The sequence below is a fragment of the Dermochelys coriacea genome, chromosome 7 (assembly GCF_009764565.3).
Source record: "Dermochelys coriacea isolate rDerCor1 chromosome 7, rDerCor1.pri.v4, whole genome shotgun sequence".
Taxonomy (NCBI): Eukaryota; Metazoa; Chordata; order Testudines; family Dermochelyidae; genus Dermochelys; species Dermochelys coriacea.
This window is the reverse complement of record NC_050074.1, coordinates 52,200,935-52,215,660: the sequence shown is the minus strand read 5'-3', so window position 1 is coordinate 52,215,660 and position 14,726 is coordinate 52,200,935. Positions and strand designations below refer to the sequence as shown.

At 42.6% G+C, this 14,726-nt stretch overlaps 1 protein-coding gene across 2 annotated transcripts in view; it reads left to right on the top strand.

The window, feature by feature from the left end:
• LOC119858580 (ER membrane protein complex subunit 3) overlaps positions 1-14,726 on the top strand; it is a 28,627-nt gene that overhangs the window by 9,754 nt on the left and 4,147 nt on the right. Inside the window, exons 5-9 of one of the 2 annotated variants that reach the window (XR_006282605.1) lie at positions 4,376-4,480; positions 7,137-7,193; positions 7,478-7,699; positions 10,317-10,398; positions 10,584-10,638. Coding sequence is in view for 1 of the 2 variants with exons in the window: in XM_038409555.2 (XP_038265483.1) it covers positions 4,376-4,480; positions 10,317-10,398; positions 10,584-10,663; positions 13,844-13,926 (350 nt within the window). In the remaining variant the exon portion in view is untranslated. Of the gene's footprint in view, positions 1-4,375; positions 4,481-7,136; positions 7,194-7,477; positions 7,700-10,316; positions 10,399-10,583; positions 10,664-13,843; positions 13,927-14,726 lie in introns of those variants that run through there. The other variant, XM_038409555.2, reaches the window with a different exon arrangement.

The following is a 14,726-nucleotide window of genomic DNA, read 5'->3' as shown; positions in this document are numbered from 1 at the left end:
AATAGAATAAAGATTGATTTCAAACAAGCACAATTTTTTATAGAAAGTCAACAACCAGAGGAGAGAGTCAAAAGAAAAAATTCATCAGCAGGGAGGGGGATGGTGCGGGGGAATGGAAAGAATGGGGGAATGGAAGGTCTCAAGAGGAGGAGGGCTCCCGGGATGGCTACAGATTTGTGTATGTCCAGGGATCATACCCAACCTTCTCCTTTGGAGTACGATGCAGCGAATGCTGTACTTCATTCGGGCCAAACTACATATGGATGGGTGTTGAGTGTAGTAGGTATTGGGAGTCCACATTGCTGGACTGTGAGGAGGGAGGAGTGGAATGCTGCGGGTAGAGAGTGGAGCCAGGAGATTGATAAGAGTGTGTTGGCAGTGGGGGGAGTGGCACATGGGAAAGAGTTGCGACAGTGGCTGCAGGGGAAGGTGGGCGCTCGGTTTGAAGAGCTAATATCTCCTGGAGCGCGTCCGCTTGGTGCTCCATAACTGTTAAGAGCCGCTCCGTCGCTTCTTTCCGGTATGCCATGTTCTCCTTTTGTTCCCTCTTCTCACCGTCCCACCACTCCCTCAATTCCTTTTTCTCGGCAGCAGACTGCATCATAACCTCTCACATAAAGTCCTCCTTAGTCCTTCTTGGTCGCTTTTGAATTTCTCGCAACCGTTCTGCCACAGATAAGGGAGGCTGGCCTCCCAATGTCATCTCTGTGAAGTTTAAATGCAAGATTTTACAGAAGCAGTATTGTTTGCAACACAGACTGTAGCTCACGAAAGCTTATGCTCTAATAAATTTGTTAGTCTCTAAGGTGCCACAAGTACTCCTTTTCTTTTTGCGAATACAGACTAACACGGCTGCTACTCTGAAACAGACAACACTGTTTCAGTGCTTTAAAACACAGCCAGTACTCACACACCTGACCCCAGACAAGCACACACAAGCCACAAGACCCAAAATGGTGAGTAGCTGCAGGGGCAGGGTAAATCACTGTTCCCGGAACCTGCTATACACTGGGCATGTGGCTCTTGGGCACTTGGGGAGAGCCAGCACTGTAGGGTGCGCCTGATAATCATTCCTGTCCCCACACTTTCCACAGGAGATGATCATTTTGGAAGATATCTCACTGCTGAGTGCGAGCAGGGAATCAAGGGAGAGTCTTCTCCAAGCCTGCGGCTTCCGCCCTGGCCCCCTTTGTGGATAGCCTGTATGCAGCTATGGTCCCTGCCTCCCCGCCCCCCTCCCCCCCCATGACAGCACAGTGGCGCGGGAAAGTTACAGTTAATGGGGCAAGAAACAGCCGAGGAACCTGCGGGAGCGGATTGCCCAGTGTCTCCACAAGAGTTTCCTGGAGATCTCTGAGGGAGATTCCCATGAAATCTGGGTGTGTATCAACAGCCTTTTCCACTGCTCAAACTAGGCATGATGTGGGAGACAAGCCTGCTTTCTGCAACCCTCCTGTCCCCAACAACTCACTTCAGCAATTCCCAAAATCAGATCCACTTACCAGGGGCCTCCTCTTCTGTTTGCGCTTTGCCAATATCCACCTGCTGTGACTGGCTAGACTCCTCCGGGGTAGAAAAGAGCTCCTGACTGCATGCATCTCTGGCCTCCGAATCATCCTCTGCCTCTGGTTCCCCCTCACCCTCTTCATCCAAGATTGCCTCCTCCTGGCTCGGTCCACTCTCAACTGGCAACGAAGTATCCACAGGGGACTTCATAATGGAGGTGGAGTATCGCGTCCAGCTCTTTGTAGAACTGGCAGCTCGTGGGCTGAGCACCGGAGCGGCGATTTGCCTCCCGCGCCTTGTGGTAGGCATTCCACAGCTTCTTCACTGCAGAACCCTGCACTGCAATGTGTCCCAGTCATGGCCCTTTTCTGTCATGCTTCTAGAAATCTGTCCATAGGTATCAAAATCCCAACGGCTGGAGCGCAGCTGTCACTGCACTGCCTCCTCTCCCCAAATACCAATGATGTCCAGCAGCTCAGCATTGCTCCAAATGGGGGGATCGCCTGGTGCGTGGAGCAGGTATGGCCACCTGGAAAGATGCGCTGAGACCACTGCACGCATCACTGAGCAAACAGGAAGTGGACTTTCAAATTTGCAAAGGAATGTACAGGGTGGGGCTGATGGTTGGTCACCTGAGGACAGGGCAGTAGAGTTCAAACCGATGGCCAGAGAGGTGAGAACAGGCTGTAATCATCACAGGGTCTATACTGGCACCACAGCGCTGTAGCCCTGGTGAAAGACAGCTCTACACCTCTCGTTGAGGTGGTTTTTTTAGAGCGCTGCAACTGCGCAATTTCTGTGCTCTAAGTGGCTTGGCAGTGTGAATACCTTGGGAGTTACTGCGCTCAAAGCTGCTTTACTGCAAACAAACTTGCAAGTGTAGACAAGCCCTTCAAGTCTTGTCTGCCCTGGCAGACCTGCTGAATATCTCTGAAAATGTGTATTGTTAGCTCTGTGCAGCGTTGTAGCCATGTTGGTCCCAGAATATTAGAGAGAAAAGGTAGGTGAAGTACTAACTTTTATTTGACCAACTTCTGTTGGTGAGAGAAACAAGCTTTCGAGCTACTCAGAGCACTTGGAGATCATTATTGACCTATCAAATTGGTCACAGCAAAGCGTTTCCAGGTTAAAACTATCCTAGTTGGCTGAGGGTATGTCTACACTACGAAACCTCTGTCAGCATAGCAGTTTTGGTGTAGACCCTAGCGTAAATGTAGCCTACACCGGCAGAAGGAGTTTTTCTGTTGGTGTAGGAACACTACATCCCCGCACAATGTTAGGTACCTCGACAGAAGCACTCTATCATCAATATGTCTGCATCTAAGCTGAGGGTTTTGGCAGCATAGCTACATTAGTCGCGGGGTGGATTTTCACACCCCTGACTGATTTAGTTCTGCTGACATAACTTTTAAGTGTAAACCAAGCTTAAGTCAGATTTCTAATAAGAAAGGAAAAGAGAGGCAGGAGGAATGGGAGTGTGGGGAGGAAATTGACAGGGTGAGTGGGTATGAGCAGGAGCCATATGTTTACTGCTCAGGACACAGGAGTGGAAATGGTGACGCTGCCTGGTTTCCTTGCCTCATCTCATTCAGTCACAGCATCTTTCAAGGTTAGAAAAAGGCCCAGCTATGTGATGACAAATCCCTCTAACCCCACATTTGGTGGTGACAGCTGTTATATGCTTCCTGCTACCCTACACTCAAACTATATTGTCAAATGCTCTTCAGAAAAGAAGTGGTCCAAAGGGAGGGCAGCTTTGTCCTAGCATAAATGGCCAGTAAAAACAAGTTTTCACTGATCCCATGTATTGTCACTTATATTATCTTAAAATGGTGCTGTTCTCTTACCATAACACTTCTGTACCCTCAACAGAAGCCAGGCAGTCCTTAATCACCTGTCCTTTTAGGCCTTGGCTACAGACAAACTTACTTCAGTTGCATCCCTGTGTGGCCACTCTTATTTCAGTTTAGCATAAAACCCATTCCTAATTGACTTAAGCTAAATTTAAATCCATGTCCACGTACGGATTTGCACCAGTTCAACTAAATTGGTTTAAATTGACACCTTTTTGTTAAACTCCATGTGTAGACAAGGCCTTAGTCCTGACAAACCCAGCTCTCACCATGGCTTTGTCTTTGTTCTCTGCTTTCTTTCAACAATAATTTTATATAATGTGCTTATCAGTTGTGGAGTTTTTGGCATCTTTCCCCTTTTGGGACAGTTTGTGACTTCAGCCCAGGCTAGAGTTCAACACCAACGTCCACAAGGCCTGGGGAGGTGCAACAGAAGGGAAAAGCTAAATTCAATTCTTCCACGCATACAGCCCTCTTGAAGTCAACTGGGGTTAGGGTCAACTAGGAGCTGGCACCAGCACCCAGCAGGGAAACAATTTTCCTTTCTAAATTCCTAGTTAAGCTGAAATTTTTCAGAGGAAACCTCTGAGCTCTGTGGAGATGCAGGTAGAGTTCTGTCCTAAAAAGCTCACAGGAGATAGCATTCTTGTCAGTACTGTGAATTCAGAGCCTTGGACTCTGTTTTGCTTTGTGCCCCCAATTTAGGTCAATGTAATGGATTGCATAGTTGAAGTGACACCACTTTATTAATACTGTGTGCTATTCACCTCCTTTGTAAAGTGCTTTGAGATCTTCTTATGAAAAGCACTATATAAAAGACCTAGGTGGGGGTATTGTCATCGTGATTAACCTCTCGTTCACTCCTTATTGATACAACCCACTTTTTCAGTCAAGCTATGTGACCTCTTACATTGTTTTCCTTTAACTACCATCAGAAAGGCAGGCAGTGACAAAACATCTGGGAAGGCAGCATGTAGTCAGTGCTTAATGTACTGTGTTCAATCTGTACCTGATAGATCCTACTATGCTGACGGATATGATGAAAGGGAATGTAACCAATGTTTTACCCATGATCCTTATCGGCGGTTGGATCAACATGACGTTCTCGGGATTTGTAACAAGTAAGTGTCATGGAGCAATATGCAATGGTTTCCTGCAGGCATTAGGCCCCATTAGAGCCTTATTACCTCCGCCTAAGCATGGGCTGAGCTAGTGGAGTGAAATGAGTGTGATCCTGGTTCTAAAGAGGCACAGCAGATTTCTCCCCTCTTGACCAAATGGAAAGGGAATGCAGACTCTCCAAACCCACCATCAATAACTACATATATAAAAAGAAAAGGAGTACTTGTGCCTCATCGGAGCTGTAGCTCACGAAAACTTATGCTCAAATAAATTTTAGTCTCTCAGGTGCCACAAGTACTCCTTTTCTTTTTGCAAATACAGACTAACATGGCTGCTACTCTGAAACTACATATATAAAGTGATGCAAAATCAGCTGTTTCCACTCAAGAAAGAGATCTTGGAGTCATCCTGGATAGTTCTCTGAAAACATCCACTCACTGTGGAGTGGCAGTCAGAAAAGCTAAGAGAATGTTGGGAATCATTAAGAAAAGGATAGATAAGACAGAAAATATATTGCCTCTATATAAATCCCTGGTACGCCCACATCTTGAATACTTTGTGCAGATGTGGTTGCCCCATCTCAAAAAAGATATACTGGAATTGGAAAAGGTACAGAAAAGGGCAACAAAAATTATTAGGGGCATGGAACAGCTTCCATATGAGGAGAGAATAATAAGACTGGAACTTTTCAGCTTGGATAAGAGATAACTAAGAGGGGAATGAGATAGATGTCTATGAAATCATGATTGCTGTTGAGAAAATATGGAAGTGTTATTTACTCCTTCTCATAACACAAGAATAGGGGTCACCAAATGAAATTAATAGGCAGCAAGTATAAAACAAACAAAAGGAAGTATTTCTTCACACAACTCAGTCATCCTGTGGAAATCTTTGCCAGAGGATTTTGTGAAGGCCGAGACTATATCAGGATTCAAAAAAGAACTAGATAAATTCGTGGTGGATAGCTCCATCAGTGGGTATTAGCCAGGATGGGCAGGGATGGTGTCCCTAGCCTTTATTTTGCCAGAAGCTGGGAATGGGCCACAGGAATGGATCTCTTGATGATTACCTATTCTGTTCATTCCCTCTGAAGCACCTGGCATTGGCCATTGTCGGAAGACAGGATACTGGGCTAGGTGGACCTTTGGTCTGACCCAGTATGGCCGTTCTTATGTTATCTCCTTCCAGCTGGGAAGCTCCCTCTTCTCAGGGCCAAGTGTCCCATCCCCAAATACAGTTGACATAAAGCAGAGTAGTCAGAGCTGGAAAGCACGTCTTCATTTAGAAATTGGAGAGAGGCATAAAGAAGTGTTTGTGCAATGTGCTGAGGTAGTTTTGCAATGCTTGTTTTATAATGTTGCATCACTCTGTCCTACTGGCAGGGTGGATAAAAAAAAAATCAATGATTTAAAAAATAAAATAAAAATTAAAAAATCAGATTTTTTTTATTTAAATAGTTTTTTTCCCCTCAAAAAAACAATCAGATCTAAAGATCCATTATAGCTCAAAGATACCTCATCATGGAATAAAAGAAAAGGAGTACTTGTGGCACCTTAGCATGCTTCCGACGAAGTGAGCTGTAGCTCAAAAAGCTTATGCTCAAATAAATTTGTTAGTCTCTAAGATGCCACAAGTACTCCTTTTCTTTTTGCAGATACAGACTAACACGGCTTCTACTCTGAAACCTGTCATCACGGAATAGGGATTATAAATTCTGATTCTATAGTATGAGACAATATATTCATGTAATATTTGAGAAAAGTTTTGTAAATGAGTTCCAATAGTTCATGGATTAGGAACCCAATTTTACGGGGTTCCAGGGGCTTCTGTATAGATTATTTAGGTTAATCTTTCTATCTACCCAATGGGACTCCCAATGTGGGGAGGAATTGCTCAGTGGTTTGAGCATTGGCCTGCTAAACCCAGGGTTGTGATTTCAGTCCTTGAGGAGGCCATTTAGGGATCTGGGGCAAAAATTGGGGATTGGTCCTGCTTTGAGCAGGGGGTTGGACTAGGTGACCTCCTGAGGTCCCTTCCAACCATGATAGTCTATGATTCTATGACTCATTGCTCAGTCTAGAAGATATAATCAGAGATGCTTAGTTTTACAGTTCTCAAACTGTGGATTTGTTCTCCAGCGATGACATGCTTGTTAACAGCAAAAATGTTTTAAATAAATAAATAATATCTAGAGGTGAGAAATAAGTCCTAAACCCTATTGTCCCTCTGCAAATTTGTGTACACAGAGTCAATCCCTTACCTCTCCCTAAAAGTGCAAGTTTCGAAAAGTTCAACGAATAGAAGATTGTTGGGGGCGGAATAGATCTGGACAAGGGGAAGAAGTCTGGAGATAAATGTGAGAAGGGAGGGACAGGCAGTAGAAACAAAAGTGAAACTGTTTGAGCAGCATATTCCAGAAGTCTTGATGTCTTTCGGAGTGTAGTCTTTATTGATTTGAGATCCATCATACCATTCTCTCACGAGAGAAGGGAAAACCTATAATAGCAGGCAGGCCGCAAAAGAGACTCAGTTTGGGGATATTTTAATGAAGTTCCTCTGCCTATGGGTAAGACAGGCACGTGTGCAAACTGTGCAACAAAGAAACGCAAGGCCTAGTTGCCCAAATGAAACATCATGAGAAGTGTTCCTTCTCAGGAGGAAGCTGCGTTGAAGGTGATGAAAGGAACATGTCTGAACATGCAGGATCTTCAGGTTGGTAAACTTTCTTATTTCATACTTCTTTCTTAAGGACTGACTATCTTCCTTCTGGACTATTCTTGAATTCTCATATTTGAGCAAAAAATATAGTTAGTTACCATAGAGTAACATCGTTTTAGATGCAGTTGTGATAAAAAATAAATAGCTGAAATAGGCAGATCTTCCTTTTACAATTTCACCTTGAAAGTAGTACTGAATGTCAATGAATGCAATGAGTAATACTAGATGAGCAGTATAGTAATAATAATTAAATAACTGCATTGACTTATTTTGTTTAGGAGAATCCATCTTCAACATGCAGGATTCTGAAGACTATCCACCTTCAAGATCATCATTTTCTATAGTTTCAGAGTTATCTACCAATTATAATGTTTCAGTCACATCCTGTATGTCACATGACCAAAGTATATCACCTGTAGCAAAAAGAAAAAAAAAATCTGTATCATCTAGAAACAACCATAAATAAGTTCGTGATCAGAACCAGCAGATTACAGAAAGAGGTAATTGATGAAAAAATTGCCCGGTTTCTTTATGCAATGAATTCTCCTTTCCGTATGATTGAGAACCCACACTTCATTAACATGGTTCAGTCACTAAGACCAGGATACAGTCCACCCAACAGAGCAGATGTTGCAGGCAAATTGCTGGATACAGCGTATGAAAGAGAAATTGGGTAGTGTGCAAAAAGGTCTAGAGATTGTTAATCTGAGTCTTGATTGGTGGAGCAATGTCTGCAATGATTCTGTTGTATGTGCTTGTATGATAACAGAAAAACAGTGACTTACTTACAGAAACAATTGATACATCAGGAAATGCACACACAGCAGAATACTTACAAGAAGTTGCAGTAAAAGCTATAACAAACTGTGAAAAAAAAATGCAACTGTCTAGTATGCAGCTTGGTCACAGACAATGCTGCAAATGTATCCAAGATAAGAAGAAATTATTTAGAAGAGAGTCCCAAGCTAATAACATACGTTGCAGTGCTCATTTGATGTACCTCCTAGCCAAAGACTTCAGTGTTCCAGAAATAAAGGCTAATGTTGTTGAAATTGCAAAAAATACTTCCATAACAACCACTTTGCAGCAGCTACTCTGAAAAAAGTGGGAGGAACCAAGCTAAGTCTCCCACAAGATGTGCGATGGAACTCAGTAGTGGACTGTTTTGACGCACTATATCAAGAACTAATTGGCCTAATCTGATGACAGTTTGTGAACAAAATAGTGAAAAAATAGATGGCACTGTCACAGCCAAAGTTCTCAGTATTGGGCTTAAGAGAAATGTTGAACACATGCTGAGTACCCTGAAGCCTATTTCTGTAGCCTTGAGCAAAATGCAGGGAAATAGCTGCTTTATTGCTGACGCTGTTGAAATTTGGAAGGAACTGAGATCTTAGAAAGAAATATGCAATGACAGAATTAAATTACAAGCATTAAAAAAAAAAAATGGGAGAAGCACTATCTCCAGCTCATTTTCCTGCAAATATTCTCAATACTCGCTACCAGGGTCAAACCTTAACTGTTGAAGAAGAGGAGTTGGCTATGACATGGACATCCAGCAATCAACCCTCCATAATGCCAACTATAATAAACTTCAGAGCTAAGGGTGAACTGTTCAAGAAATATGTTTGCCGATGGAAAAGGAGTACTTGTGGCACCTTAGAGACTAACACACCAGTGAACTGGTGGAAGTCACTTAAGCACTTGGATTCAGAGACTGTTGAAATGGTAATCTCACTTTTAACTGCAGTAGCTTCTTCTGCCGGTGTAGAAAGAATATTTTCTTCCTTTGGACTAATCCATTCCAAATTGAGAAATCGTTTGGGACCTGAAAATGCAGGAAAACTTGTTTTGCTTTTCCAGATTATGAATAAAAAGGAAAATGAAGGTGAAGATGACTGAGTTAGCTGCAGAAGCCAATATTTTAAGTTTTTCATGTTGACCTACCTGACTGTCGATTTAATTTGTTTTGTTTTTAAATATTTCATTTAACTATTTTAGTTAAAAACAATTTTAAAAAACTTGAATGATCAACTAAATTCAAAAATTCATATGCTTGTTTTGTTAAAATATTATAAGTTTTCTGTTGAAGAAAAAAATCCAGAATACATAACGTTGTTGTTTTAATTAAATAAAACAATTTAAATGTCTGTCTAGTGATGTTCTCCTCCTAATACAGCATGGCAAGAAAATCCTTCAAATATTAATGATTAACCTGTTCAGTTGGAGATAGTTCACCTCCCAATGACTTCATAAATATCTGCTTCAATTACCTTTGGTAAATGAAATAACCAAACAATAATTCATTTTCTTATATAGCTGTAAGACTAATCTGAAAAGTTTTCAAAATAAGTCACTTTAAAAATGTATAGTGTGTACCTCTAAAAATGAAACCTACATCTATCTCTGAGTTGTGAAGAATATGTATTAAGGTTATAACAACCAACAAGAATTCACTTTTATGTAGAAATCCATGATTAAATAGAATCTTCCTGACTAGTGATTTAAATCAAATTCACCCTGCCTACTGGCACTATTGTGATTAAGCAGACATCTACTAACATCTAGCAGGGAATGGGAGATACTGAGTATTTATGGCAGAGTTGCACTCTATTTGATGCAATGACTCATTCACTCAGTGACAGTGGAGTGAGAAACACTTTTTAAAAATAGCAAAATATGACCATGAAATACAGACACTGGTAGGTGCAGTTGAGAGCAGGCGTAGCACCAGTAACTGCTGGGAACCTTTTTTATTGCCTAGATTTGAAGTTGGCAGAGTAGGTTTCCTTCCACACGTGTAAAAGTCAAGTCACACTAAGTAACTAATGCAGTGGGTTCCAAACATATATACTTTCCTTCAGTTCGGGGTTTGTTTTACTCCTGCTGTTTGCGAGATGACTCATGTCCATCGTGGATGTGTTAATAGCAGTGATGATTTGGTTTATTTTCAAAAACTCTTTAAAATTTGACTTTTACTGGGAATTAAAAAAAAGTGAGTGAGTTTTGTATACATCAGCTGAAAAATGTTAATACCAAGAGGAACAGCTGATTGTGGAACAGCTCGGCAGTTGCTTACCATTGTTTGTGAGATCATCTTGTTTGCCTTCCTTACAGCAAAGGTACCATTTCCCCTGACGCTGCGCTTTAAACCAATGCTGCAGCAGGGAATTGAGCTGCTCACTTTGGATGCATCCTGGTAAGAGCTTTGTTTTTTAATCAATACATCACAGGCTGGGAATGGTGGAACTTTGCTATTAAAAGCTTAGAATGAATGAGTGCCTCCGCCTGTACAAGCATGCCTGAAGTGAGATCAGAAAATAGGCATCCTGCATTCAGGCACTCATTTAACTAAAATCTAATCTCTTTGTTTTGGTTTGTCAGGGTGAGTTCTGCTTCATGGTACTTCCTGAATGTGTTTGGACTTAGAAGCATTTATACGCTCATCCTGGGTCAAGATAATGGTAAGACCCCTATTGTTTTTGTTTAATTAACTGGTTTCTGCTTGTGTTGGAGAGTTCATCTGAGTAAATACTAGATTCCCAGCAGGACCAGGAAAGTCATGAGTTGTCCTCTCAGATCCTTATGTTACTCAGTCCTACCACTATTCTCTCTGCATGGATGACAGTATGGCTAGCCTTGGAAGTCTATTCCATTGCCCATTCACTGACTGTTAATAATCTTCCATAGTTCCAGGTTTCAGAGGGGTAGCCCTGTTAGTCTGTATCAGTAAAAACAACAAGGAGTCCTTGTGGCACCTTAGAGACTAACAAATTTATTTGGGCATAAGCTTTCGTGGGATATAACCCACTTCATCAGATGCATGGAGTGGAAAATACAGTAAGCAGGTATAAATATACAGCACATGAAAAGATGGAAGTTTCCTTACCAAGTGGGGGGGCCGTGCTAACGAGGCCAATTCAATTAGGGTGGATGTAGCCCATTGCCTTTTCCTTCATTAGCTTCAAACAGATGGGGAGAAATCTCTCTAAATCTGTTTGGATTTTTAGCTTTAAAGAAAAGTGCAAAGACTTAACTAGTCTTCGCTACTAGATGCGGGGCAGTGGGACAACTGGTTGCTTTCAAAAGTTTCTTGGCTGGGAAGCTAGGAGTTCACATCTCCCTCCTCCCCGCACACCTCATATATAAATGTTCTCTCCCCCTCTGCTCACAGGGGAGAGAAACACAGGAGTTGCAGCCCCTGCCCACTTCAGTAAGCCTCAACCACCTCAGAGAAAGGGCTGGAAGCAGGTATTGGGTTTGAGACTCATGCCAAAACACCAGGCAATAACCCCAGAACTCCTGGAGCTTTCCCCAACAACTTTTACAGTTCACTCTTGTGCCTCCAAGTCAGAATCTCTGATCCACTGGAAGGGTGGGGACAGCAGAAAATAAACTGAAGTTTACATCAGAGCAACAGGGGCTGCTGTACTGACTGCAAATGTCAGGATTGTGGGTGCTACTAAAGAAGAATATGCAGCCAAGGTCCTAAGAGTTCATAGTTTCAGGCTCACTCTGGGACAAAGGAGAGGGCGGTAAATTTTCTCAGCCTGGCCTTCTATAGGCATCAGTCTCCGTCTCCATGGCTCTGCCCTTTTAGGGATTGTCATGTCCATCTTTAGGATGGTTCTGAGAAAAGACTTTCACCATTACCTATTTAAAAATTATTGACTTGTGTTGAGAAACCCTGATGTGAAATCCCCACCAAGGACTCTGAACAAGCATTACAAGCTGACTCAGGTAGCATGGCTTAGTGGCCACAGGATGGATCATTTGTAGCTGTGTTCAGTTTTCTTCCATTGCATTAGAAGTTACATCCCTAGGAGGGATTGTATTAGATAGCTAGAGAGAGACCCCACAAAACTCAGTTTTTCTTCTCTGAAGATGGCCTCTTAAAACAAACAGAACAAAACTGCCTTTCCAGTCATCCCTTTCACAAAAGAGATCAATCCTTGAGATTCCCCAGAGTTCTGTCATCAGCAGGTCCCAAGAGTCACCAGAGGACTGTTCTTCCAGTACAGACCCCTGCCATTCTGGCTGGTAACTGCCCCCAAACCCTTCACAAAGAAGATAGTGGATGCTGTAGCTCTAAGGGAGAAAAGCTAGTGATGGTCTGTCATATCTGGGTGAGTGGAGCTGGCCTTCCTTAGCCTGTACAGTAGACCCTACTTTAATCAACATATGCAAATCTTTTTTCCAGAACCTGAGTCTGATAATAGATGAGAGCTGTTCCATCCCAACTCAACAGTAGACTCTCACCAGGGAGTCCTTCAGCACAAGGAGAGCTCTTGCTTAACTCTCCAAGGACAGATTTCTAAAGTGAGATCACTGAGTTCTTCTAGTATAAGACCAGGAGTTTTCAGCCAAGGATCTTCCAAGTCTGCCAGCTCTGGTGCCATAGTTGCAGCTGCACGCTGAATCCGTTAGCTATTTGCCCAGAAGTCAGAAATTCATTTCTCTGAGCTGAACATGCTGTTTCCTCCACTACTAGTGCAAACTGCATAGTTGGCATCTTTGGAACAATGCTCACAGGAATGATACTCCGAGTAATCATAAAATGCCAGGCTCTCCAGTCCATCAGACTAGTATCATGTAGCCTAGAAAATGTTTCCATGCATGTAACTGAGCTTCTAAAGGAAGTTTGATTACAGTCTCCTGGAATTAAGAGAAGTACAAATGGCCTTCAAGCTGCTGGTCAGTGATGACCCAAAAAAAACAAACCACAGCTGGAAACCCACATCACTTACCAATGAGGTAGTAAGAGCAGAATTCTTCCCAAAATGAAATAACTGCTATTCCACTGGGCCAAGCATAACTGGCTTTTTATTATTTGAGTGACACAAACAGGGCCATACAGCTAGATCTGGTTTATAAACTTCTACAAGTGCAAGCTAGCAGAGATTCCCTACCTTGCATTTATCAAGGTTCACTCCACTTAAGACACTGAGGGTTTTTAAACCCAAGAAAAGTGAAGCTTTAGTGGGAAAGCTGGGCAGAACCATCACCAAAAGGGGTAATAGCATTCTCCCCACAGCTTCTCTGGACATTGCAGGTTCAGTAGGAGCATCCTCTAGGCAGAAGATTACTGAAGCCTTTCACTACGGGCAGTTCACTTGTTCATGATGAGTTTTGTTTTTCTTTCATGGTTTCTGGCTATTAGACATTTTAGCCTTAGTTTTCATGGAACGTTTTCAGTTTGGAGATCTGTGTAGCTGTGACACTTTGCCTTTTGCCTAGTCAAATAGTCAGAGGGAATGCTAAAAAGATCCTGCACTGGTGGAGAGTCTGAGGTTGGGTGTTTGTATCTGTGGAAGCCGTTAAGTTGGAGAAGGCAGGGTCTGTCAGTAAGGGGACAAAATGTAAACTTGCACATGGAGGAAAGTTACCCATACATCTGCACTGGTGCTCAGCATGGCTCAGGAAGGAATTAGTAGATGAGAAACGTTCCTTTCCACTCTGCCTCATGAGCATACGTTACTTTCATCCTGCAGGGTCATCATAGCATGATCATGGTGGATGGGTGCCTGCAACTCTCTAGCCTACAGTTCCGATCCAGAACTTCTTCTCTGATAGTACAGTGCTTTCAAGAGCTCTCTGTCCATGTGGAGTAAGTAAATATCCACTCTTGTTTCTCTCTGTTGCAGCTGCAGACCAATCTAGGGTAATGCAGGAACAGATGACAGGAGCAGCAATGGCCATGCCCGCAGATACTAACAAAGCCTTTAAGGTACAGTATTGCTTAAATTTCCAACTTCATTTTTGTGTGCTGTACGTTTGTGTAGTGTATGCAGCCCCTCTTCCCTTACTCACTGCCTGGAAAACACAGGTCTTCTGAAGGAGTGAGGAAAGAGGATGAATAGAGATCTGTGAAGGTAATATTCTGCCAACTCCTGTTATAGATAAGTAGCCCAGCTATCTCATGAAATAGCCTCCGCATTTTCCTTGTTCTTGAAGATTAACAGAGCAGAAGAAACCACCTCAGGAGGAAATGCTGCTCTTCATTAGCACTCCAAGCTACAGAACAGCACTTTCAAAGTGGCCTATTGTGCCTTGGCATTGAGACAGTAGTTCTGCATAATGATATCCAAACACTTTTTCCACAAATCTGAGCTGTCATATGACTAACACAAAGTAGAAGCTTCCATAGTGTTAGCGGAATGGGCTTTCTAGTCATCTGAAGTAAACCTAGTTATTTACAGGTCTGTCTGAATATAAGAGAGGATCCATTTGGACCAGCTTTTAATTTATTTTCCTCTTTAGACCTTCCCCCAAATGCAGCAAATAACCTGGGTGACTTCACAAAAGAGATTGTTGGGCCATTGTGAAGCTGAACACAAGCCCAACTCATGGAGCAGGTCTATGATGGAGCTTTGGAAAGAAATCAGTAGAGGGGGGTCTAGCTCAGATGAAAGTGTGCTCCCATTTGGCAAAATTTTTGGGTGAGGAGAAAGCACAACTTCATCTTTATGAAAAACCACCAAAGTGGTCAGGGGAATGAGTTATCAAGGGTTGGAGTATCCTCAGCTG